The sequence below is a fragment of the Podarcis tiliguerta genome (genome assembly GCF_965153285.1).
Source record: "Podarcis tiliguerta genome assembly, chromosome: 8".
Taxonomy (NCBI): Eukaryota; Metazoa; Chordata; class Lepidosauria; order Squamata; family Lacertidae; genus Podarcis; species Podarcis tiliguerta.
Genome location: NC_139541.1, coordinates 10,133,930 through 10,144,454, shown reverse-complemented (window position 1 = coordinate 10,144,454; position 10,525 = coordinate 10,133,930). Strand labels below are relative to the sequence as shown.

The 10,525-nt window shown below is 47.5% G+C and overlaps 1 protein-coding gene across 2 annotated transcripts in view; it reads right to left on the bottom strand.

Annotated features, from left to right (window-relative positions):
- Positions 1-5,449: 5,449 nt before the first annotated feature.
- The window catches only part of MTHFR (methylenetetrahydrofolate reductase), a 32,914-nt gene continuing 27,838 nt past the window's right edge, over positions 5,450-10,525 (bottom strand). For both annotated transcript variants that reach the window (XM_083453958.1, XM_083453959.1), the window contains exons 10-12: positions 9,104-9,205; positions 7,600-7,719; positions 5,450-6,286 (exon numbers count right to left, since the gene is read on the bottom strand). In XM_083453958.1, the coding sequence (XP_083310084.1) occupies positions 6,089-6,286; positions 7,600-7,719; positions 9,104-9,205 (420 nt within the window). In that variant the 3' untranslated portion in view covers positions 5,450-6,088. The remainder of the gene's footprint in view (positions 6,287-7,599; positions 7,720-9,103; positions 9,206-10,525) is intronic.

The window sequence follows — 10,525 nt, the reverse complement described above, 5'->3', positions numbered from 1 at the left end:
AGGTTGCAAACCGAGGACATGATGCCCAGAGGCACCCGGTGCATCCCTTCTTTGTCAGGCCTTTGTAAATCCTTCATGAACTTTCACCTTTTCATACTATAAATAAGCATGCCAATCAAAAATATTGTCATGACCTTCTAAGTCTAGAATACAGTATGAGAATTCTCTAATGTCATCCATTCCTTCAACCAACGAAGACAGGATGCCTCATATCCGGCAGGGAAAAACCTCTTTCTTTTGCATCTATCAATATTTTATTCTTGGCTTTTTCCCTTGCCAAATATATTTAGAAATACCTTTTTGCCATGCGTTGAAACAATCTGTCTAGCCAATCACCGGAATCAATAGAAACAGAACAACATTCTTGGCAATACATTTATCTTTATAGTCAACACTCTACCTAGTAGTGAAAGATCCATTCTGCTCCAAATTTGCAAATTTAATATCTTCCCGAAAAGACCCTGATGTTGGGAAAGATTGAGGTCACAAGGAGAAGGGGACAACAGAGGACGAGATGGTTGGACAGTGTTCTCGAAGCTACGAACATGAGTTTGACCAAGCTGCGGGAGGCAGTGGAAGACAGAGGTGCCTGGCGTGCTCTGGTCCAGGGAGTCACGAAGAGTCGGACACAACTAAACAACAATATCTTCCCAGGTTTTCAAATAATTATCTTTAAACAAATTTATATTGTTTGCTGTTGCCCATACACCTAAATACTTAACCCATGGCTGTGTGTGCAGCCTACATTTAAAGCAGGTGGCTTCCCGCAAAGAATTCTGGGACCAGTAGTTTAAGGGTGCTAGGAATTATAGTTGCATGAGGGGTAAACTTCTGTTTCTGGGATTCTTTGGGGGTAGCTTTTGGGACTTTTTTGTTCAGAGAAAAAGTGAGGAAGAGAGGCCACATTGATAGAAGCTTATAAAACGATGCACAGTTCAGAGTAGAAAGAGAGAGGTTTTTCTTCTCCTCTCACAACATCATGGTCATTCAGTGAAGCTGAATGTGGGAAGAGTCAGGGCGGAGATAAATAAATGCTTTTTCACACAGCTATGGAACCGTTAAACTATGGAACTCACTGCCACAGGAGGCAGTGACGGCCACCAACTTGGATGGCTTTAAGAGAGGACCGGACGGATACATGGAAGAGAAAACTATCGATGACTTAACCAGCATTCTGGCAATGCTTTGCCTCCACGGTCAAAGGCAGTCATGCTTCTCAATGCCGGTCACTGGGAACTACAGCAAGTGAAGGAATGGGTTTCTGTGCAGTCAGTTTGAAACGGGACCCAAAACCCCCCTTTTCTTCTTTCTCCAAGAGAGCATTTCTAAAATGCATTAACTTGAGCTGTTGAGCAAATGCATAACAAGAACACAACTGTATAAACAAAGCTCTCTCCTTTATCAGTCACGGCAATGGATGACCTTTGCTGTTCCAGTGGAGTAGGGATGACATGTCTGGGTCTTATCTTACCACACTCTGATGCACAGACCTAGTCCGGGAACAGCGCCAGAGTGTGTTCTTAGAGTTGGTGACCTCTTGCTCCAAGATAAGAGTATAGGAACAGGAATACCCTTTTATGGTCAGAAGTACAGGAAGGAAAACCCTTTTATGGTTAAGAGTACCGGAGCAGGAACATCTGTGATGTCAACCTGCGTGTACAAGCTGACGTGACTGGATTCCTGGGGAAGGAGGGAGAGGGTGCCTGGAGGATATATATACTGCGTGAAATTTCTTGTTTCTTTGGACTTGCTGTGGACTGACCACGCAAGTGCCTTTCTGCTGCTCCGGAGAGCAGAAATAAAGAACTCTTTCTCTGAACCAACCCTCGGTGTCATTTGACTTCCTTCCTCCTGTCCGGGAGCAACGCAGAGGCCACCAATCGGTAAAGTCTAATAAGGCTACAGAAGGACGTGCTCATGTGCCCTGGTCTTATTTGTGGGCTTAAGCAAGACAAAGGAGATGGTGTCAGACTTTCGGAGGAAGAGAGAACTAGCCCTGCTGTACATCGGGGAGGGCTGTGTGGAGAGAGTCTCTTCCTTTAAATTCCTAGGAGTTTGTCACAGTGAAGACCTTTCTTGGAAAATCAATACAACCCAAGTGGTTAAGAAGGCCGAACGGAGACGCCATCTCCTCAGAGTATTGTGAAAGAACGATGTCAATCAACATTTGATTGTCCTTTCATACTGCAACACGGAGTGGTACGCTGCTTTGACATCAACTGATAGGAGGTGCCTACAGAGCGTGGTGAACACAGCCCAAGATTTTATGGGCTGTCCCGTGAATCTGCTGGAAGAACGTTGCCGCAGGAGAGTGAGGAAAATTCTCAGGGGTGATTCACACCCTGGTCGGCACTTTCTTGATCTCCTGCCCTCAGGCAGAAGATATAGAAGCATGATTAGTCACCCCAACAGGGTAAAGAACAGCTTCTATCCGTGGGCTGTTAGGCTGCTGAATGAAAAGATAACAACAGGGCAACTGACTTTCAGGTTTGGTGGGGAATTAAGACTTAGAGAGCTGAGTGGGAGGTGCTCGTGTAATCTCACTGTATACAAGTTGTACAAGTGACAATAAAGTATTTCAATTATTTCATGCCCCAATGACCTGATCCATCAGGGCTGCTCTTAGGTTCTTATGCAGCCTTGGTAGGTATAAAAGGTAAAGGACCCCTGGACGGTTAAGTCCAGTCAAAGGCGACTATGGAGTTGTGGCACTCCTCTCGCTTTCAGGCCAAGGGACCGGGCGCTTGTCCACAGACAGATTTCCAGGTCATGTGGACAGCAGGATTAACCACTTCTGGCGCAACGGGACACCGTGACGGAAACCAGAGCGCATGGAAATACTGTTTACCTTCTCGCCGCAGGGGTACCTATTTATCTACTTGCACTGGTGTGCTTTCAAACTGCTGGGTTGGCAGGAGCTGGGACAGAGCAACCGGAGCTCACGCCGTCGCGGGGATTCACTTTTTTATTTCCCATTTGCACATACTCTATTTTGGATTGTGACAGCAATTGTTCGTTAAAGCTCCGCCACGCATTTATGCAAAACTGTGCAATTATTGACCGGATTCTTGTTTATTTCCATTCTTGCACTTGCGTTGTTTAAAGGTAAAGGGACCCCTGACCATTAGGTCCAGTCATGGCCGACTCTGGGGTTGCGGCGCTCATCTCGCTTTATTGGCCGAGGGAGCCGGCGTACAGCTTCCAGGTCATGTGGCCAGCATGACTAAGCCGCTTCTGGCAAACCAGAGCAGCGCACAGAAACGCAGTTTACCTTCCTGCCGGAGCAGTACGTATTTATCTACTTGCACTTTGACATGCTTTCGAACTGCTAGGTTGGCAGGAGCAGGGACCGAGCAACGGGAGCTCACCCCGTCGCGGGGATTCAAACTGCGACCTTCTGATCGGCAAGCCCAAGGGGCTCAGTGGTTTAGACCACAGCACCAGCCGTGTCCCCACACAGCCTTGGAAAAGAACAAAACAAGACTTTATCTCTCTCTCACATGCACCAACCTCCCGCTTAAGGCCTGCTTGCTGCTTTTCTGTATTTAGCAGGAAGCCGTCCCGGCCTGCAGCAAGCACAAAGGGAGATGGTGGGTGTATGTGTGTATTTTTTGCAGGGCCTGCCTCCCAGCTGGAAATCCTCACCGCCAACTCCCTTCTCTTTGTGACATCCATCACCTCTTCATTAAATGCTTGGATAGGCAGGCGACCTCTCCGCCTCCTCTTCCTCACACCCCTGGGTTCCTTTTTCCGCTGATTAGGCTGATGATGAAGGAGCCTGCTGGGAACAGCTGAGCCTTCGCCACCCCCAAAAAGGGAAGCTTCCTTCTACGTCTTCAGGGACATGCTTCTCGTCTCATTAGCTCCCGCCTGTAATCGATCAGGTTGGGATTAACTTGTGCCATCAGCCGTTTGCTCCTGGACTCTAGGGTTCGTGGGGGGGGGGGGGGAGATACTGAGCAGAAGGAGAAAGAAAAAGTACCAGATAAATTCATGCTCGCTCTATACCGGACCAGAAAGGTGGACAAGCACCTACAAATCCCAAAAGGGCCTTAAAATACGGGCCTGAGGGAGATTGCACCTGGAAGACAAAGGATTGTGCAAAATTTGGGTTAATACTCAAGAATGCAATGTAACAGACATCACGTATTTTGAGGGCGCTGAGACTTTCGGCTTCCGTTCAGGTTGAAATAAAAAGTTTATAGCCAAGCTAAGGCGGGGGCGCTGTGGTCTAAACCACTGAGCCTCTTGGGCTTGCCGATCGGAAGGTCGGTGGTTCAAATCCCCACAACGGGGTGAGCTCCCATTGCTTGGTCCCTGCTCCTGCCAACCTAGCAGTTCGGAAGCACACCAAAAAGTGCAAGTAGATAAATAGGTAGCGCTCCGGCGGGAAGGTAAGTGGTGTTTCCGTGCGCTGCTCTGGTTTCGCCAGAAGCGGCTTAGTCATGCTGGCCACATGACCCAGAAAAACTGTCTGTGGACAAACATCGGCTCCCTCGGCCAGTAAAGCGAGATGAGTGTCGCAACCCCAGAGTCGTCTGCAACTGGACTTAACTGTCAGGGGTCCTTTACCTTTTTTTTTTTAAAGGTAAAAAAAGAAGATAAAATGGATTAGAAAAATGTAATTAGATGGGGGGGGGGGGAGTCCAATGGATCTAAGCGATCCCAGAAGTGTAGAAATTGAAAATGATGTGAATGTATAAGAATGTTTAAAAAGTGAAAATAAAACATTAAAAGAAAGAAAAAGTTTACAGCCCTTCTTATTTTATATTTCATGAAGTTTATATACCCTAAGCCTCAAAACGGATTATTACAGACTAGCACAAAGTGCTTGGATTTTTTTTAAAAAAACGAACAGAGATGTGTTTATAAACGGATAGCGTCATTTGTGAGTTGGACCAGCCGCACCAAAAATCAGGCAAAGTTGTGCCGAAGTCACGTTTCCATCTGGCATGTTGGTTCAAAAAGGCACCCAAATATTGACGTCGATCCTCAGGAAACTCTTGTATTATCTCAAGATGCAGCTGAACCTGTGGCCTCCAAACAGGCCTAAGCCATGCAAAAGTGATTTTTCTGTCCATCTTGTTGCAAAATGGTGCCTGGCATTCCAACAGCTTCAAAAAGTGTGCCCCCACCCCTACCCCAGGAGCCCCTAATGTAGAGTTTGGCAACAATATCACAAGAAACTATGCCCCCAATTGGGCAGAGTCATGCCGGCGTCATGTTTTGTTCCGCCATCTTGATTCAAAATGGCGTCCGGTACAAATATGTTTCTGCCCCACAAGTCCCAATGGACACCAGCCATGGGTGATTGGGGGGGGGTGTTTGACCACGTTACCATAACTGCCTGCATTTGCCGCGACGTGCCCAACCACACTGCTACAACGTGAGTCCCTAGTAAGTCCCGAGCTCTTCTCGTTCAACACATTTTGAAAAAGGCAAGTCAACGTAGGCATCAACTACATTTTATTTCATTTCGATTTCACTTCTCTCCTTCCCTTTACAAGCATTTTAAATACTTTCCCCTCCCCTGCAAGAGAAAACGAGAAGACGCAGGAAGGAGACCACGATCCTGCGCCTTTATAATAAAATAAAAACAAAATAAATAGCCGGCTCCCCAGAGGAGGGCAGTTGCGTCGCAGGGGGTTGTGCTCATCCTGATTTTCTGCAACTCCCGTTCTGAACTAGAGGCTTGTAAAGCCGTCAGTCCCATTGAGGGTGTGCACTGAAGCAGCAGCGGAAAGCTTTCTTTTTTAGAGTGCAACCCAGAAACAAGGGGGGGGGGTGGGCCCGATAGAGATTTGGGTTTTTTTTTTGGGGGGTAAGGATTTCTAGCTGCCATTAGTATAAGGGGAAAAGGGATTGTAACAGCCCAAGAAGGGCTCAAAAACATCCTCAGAGTCTTTTGGATCAGAAGGGAGATGCTCCTGTCTTAACTGGCCTCCGGCTTTGAAGGCAATGGGGGGAAATTCAGCCAACGGCGCCCCCTAGAGGAGTGTCTGGGCCACTGCGGTTCCAACCTCGCATCCCTAAGGTTTTTGACCGTGCTGCCAGCCAGATCTGGGAGGCTGCGTGCCTTTTCTCCCGTTCACGGTTCCGCCGGACAGTTCAAGAGCGTGTGCGTGTCTTCCAAGACCTGCCAGAGGCAGCTGTCCAGGGGGAAGTCGTTGTCCACCAAGTTGACCAGGTAATAGTTGTCATGCATGTATTGGAGGATCATGCGAGAGGGCGACTCCTCTTCATACAGCTTCGCCCACTGCTCGATCCACAGGGCAAAGGCCTCATCCTGTCCCAGGGGGGCAGAGAGAGAGAAGCGGGTCACACTTAAAAACAACTTGGGGTGGGAGTGCAGGAGGAACTATGGGAAACGAATTATTATTTATTGAATTTATATACCACCCTATACCCGGGGGTCTCAGGGCGGTTCACAGAATAAAATCAAGATATAAAACCACAAAATACATTAAAAAAAATTTTTTAAGGGCCTAGGATGCAAATCAGATCAACCAAAGGCCTGCACTAAAAGGGAACGTTTTTGCCTGGCGCCTAATGGTGTCTAATGAAGGCGCCAGGCGAACTTCCCTGGGGAGAGCATTCCACAGATGGGGAGCCACTGCAGAGAAGGCCCCATTCTTGTCTTGCGACCCTCCGGACCTCTTGAGGAAGAGGCACACGAAGGAGGGCCTGGTGCCTTCACTATACACCTTTAAACGCCTGGCAAAAATGTTCCTTTTTAACCAGGCCTTTGGCTGATCTGTTTGACATCCTATACTACGGTTACCAGATTTTTTTCAATGAATCCAGGGACACTTTTCAATTTCAATAGGAATGATAGGATTTTGTCAGGGGACTGATTTGTAAATCTGGGGACTGTCCATGGGAAAATGGGGACGTCTGGTAACCTTATCCTATACCCTTTTAAAATGTGGCTCTTTTCTGAGTAGGGTGTTATTGGGTGGTTGTTTTTTTCCTGATTATATATGTTGTGATCTTTTCTGTGAACTGCCCTGAGACCTCCGGGTATAGGACGGCATATCAACTCAATCAATCATCATCATCATAAGGGGTCAGCAAACTTTTTCAGCAGGGGGCCAGTCTACTGTCCCCGAGACTTTGTGGGGGGCTGGACTATTTTTTTTAGGGGGGGGATGAACAAATTCCTATGCCCCACAAATAACCCAGAGGTGCATTTTAAATAAAAGGACACATTCTACTCATGTAAAAACACGCTGATTCCCGGACCGTCCACGGGCCGGATTTAGAAGGCAATTGGGCTGGATCCGGCCCCCGGGCCTTAGTTTGCCTACCCATCATAATCGATGGGCCACTGCTCTGATCCAGCGGGTTCTTATGTTCTTATGACTTGATACAGACCTATGAGTTCACAGGTTCAGGCAAAAGTGGGGGTTGTACCCCCAACTTGTTATTAGAGGAGCAGAGGTACCCCGGCACCACAAGTTCTAGGGAATAGTAATTGGCACCTTGTACTTCTGTTCACATACATTTTCCACGGAAATTTACCAAAGCCCCAGATCTGTACCAACAGGCTAAGAGTTTCCTGGGTGTTTGGGGCGGGGCAGGGAACAATAACCCCCTTACCTTCCAGTACATGAAGCTAACCGGGTCTACAACCGTCGGCTGAATGATCTCTCTGCCGGGGAAGATGCCCCACGTTACGGCGTTGGGTTGCATTTCATGTGCGTTGGTGATGTTCTCACCCTACCGATGAGAAACAGGAAGGTGTTTAGAAGGAAGAGAGGGAAATGGGGTGCATGCAGTCTGGAAACGCCTGCATCACGGTTTTGTATACACCTGTTAACTTGCTGCCAGGCCAGTACAGATCTCAAGACGCGGGTGGCGCTGTGGTCTAAACCACTGAGCCTCTTGGGCTTGCCGATCAGAAGGTCAGCGGTTCGAATCCCCGCCACGGGGTGAGCTCCCGTTGCTCGGTCCCAGCTCCTGCCATCCTAGCAGTTCGAAAGCACACCAGTGCAAGTAGATAAATAGGTACTGCTGCGGCGGGAAGGTAAACAGAGTTTCCATGCGCTCTGGTTTCCATCACGGTGTCCCATTGCACCAGAAGCTGGCCACATGACCCGGAAAGCTGTCTGCGGTCAAATACCGGCTCCCTCGGCCTGAAAGCGAGATGAGCTCCGCAACCCCATAGTCGCCTTTGACTGGACTTAACCGTCCAGAGGTCCTTTACTTTTTTTCTTTTTCTTTTTTACAGATCTCAGGCCCAACTGAACAGGCCTCGGCCCAGTATACCAGAAGGAGCGTCTCTACCTCCATCGTTCTGCCTGGACACTGAGGTCCAGTGCCGAGGGCCTTCTGGCGGTTCCCTCATTGCGAGATGCAAAGCTACAGGGAACCAGGCAGAGGGCCTTCTTGGTAGTGGCACCTGCCCTGTGGAATGCCCTCCCACCAGATGTCAAAGAGAAAAATAACTACCAAACTTTTAGAAGACATCTGAAGGCAGCCCTGTTTAGGGAAGCTTTTAATGTTTAATAGGTTGTTGTATTTTAGTGTTCTGTTGGAAGCCGCCAGGAGTGGCTGGGGAAACCCAACCAGATGGGTGGGGTATAAATACTATATCATTATCATTATCATTATTATTATCATTATTATTATCATTCCTCCCTGCATCCAGCTGGGTGAAGTAAACCAGAAAGCTCCAGGGAATGATATGCTCGGCTGATCAGATTCTCTGGCTAAACATTAGGCACTGAAGCTGGGCCACAAGGAGGGGCCATAAACCCAAAACCAATTGTCCTAGCAGAGGCTGAACAATTCTCAAAATATTCTCCAGAGATCACAAGCAGAGGGTTTGCTCCCCACATCCGCTCTCAGTCCAAGCACCCCAAGTTTCCACAGAAACGTTTTCACTGCCAGCCTACCAGAGGAAGGACCAGTGTCGGATTAAACCCAGTGGAGGCTCCTAAGCAGTCAGAATCTCAGAGGCCCCCTCACAAATGATCTCCTATTTCCCCCCCAAGATCAAATCAATGTTATTTTGATCCGTTGTTGAGGGGCCCTCATAGGCTCCTCATAGGCCAGTGCCCAGTCTGTCTATTTGGTAATCTGGCACTGAGGAAGGACGCACCTTGACGTTGACAATGTGGTAATTCACTCGCTGGCCGTAGTTCTTCAACACTGTTTGGAGGGCTCTGACGTTCTCGCTGGAGGTGAAGAACTCCAGGTAAGCCTGGAAGGAGTCGAGAGAGGAGGTGTTGACAACAGAGGCACAATTTATATGCTTAAATGAACTTGGGGGGGGGGGGGAGCAGAGGTTTTTCTATTAGGAATTGTAGGTGCCGATATTCCAAGGGAGCAGAAAATACTTTTTATGTATGCGACGACAGCCACCCGGTTGTTACTGACCCAAAGATGGAAAGGAGACAAAGTCCCTAATAGGGAACCCAGAACAATGGCGCGCAAGGCCTTATATAGACATTTTAAATTCCCTGCCCTGTCACTCAAGACCACCCCTCCATACATTATACATACAACACAGAAGGGGTGTAACCCAAGACCACCCCCCACAAACATCAAAACTACATCACAGAAAAGGCGGTCTACAACAGAAATTTGAATGCTGTTGTTTTTCCTGTCTGCCAGGTTATCTGATAATGCCTTATCTGATTGCCTTCCTGGTAGTCTGGCCATTCCTTTGAGATAGTGATTTCCCAATTCCTGAGACAATGGGAAGGCTCCCTGCTTTCCCTCCTTGCAAAAAAAAACATTTGCTCAGTTTAGGAATCAAAATAGTTTCAGGACAGTCTTCCTGTGCTGATCTATGTACGTGCTTGGTTGGTACATTTATGAACATTTATTATATATATATGAGACCTTAAATTTTACTACTACAATAGTACTGCTTGGCTGTCCCTTTATTGGTCTGTGATTGTGTTAAATCAGGGGTGTCAAACTCAAATTCATCGGGGGCCGCATCAGCAGTTTGATCACCCTCAAAGGGCCGGTTGTATCTGTAGGACTATGTGTCCACTCTTTATTATCATAAATTATTGTCACTGCATTCAATTATTGATAATAATAAACAGCATCATGAAGCAAAAATATTTCCTGTTTGAAAACAAATATATTTACATCACTAAATTCTGAGCACATTAATTCTACATGATATATTGTCAAATTATTATAATGGCCACAGATCTTCAAATTCTAAAAACAAAACTTTGATCCCATGCAAGAAAACAAGGTTAGGGCAACTTTAAAACAATTTTAATGTCCAGTCGTTAAAAATATAGCAAAACAGGAAGGGGATGCACAAAACTAATAATTAAAATGGGGGGAGGGAATGGAAAACCTTAGCATCATGGGTGTAGCCAAGGGGGGCAGAGGGGTAGCTGCCCGTCTCTAAATCAATAAAAATCATTCCCTCACTTTCCTCCGCCATGAATACGGAGAACTTCGTGGCCAGCGAGAGGCTCGTGACGCGGCCTACGTGCGGCAGGGGTCGCAGGGGCGCCGCGCGCATGAGCTCCGCTTGCGGGCCTTACTGGAG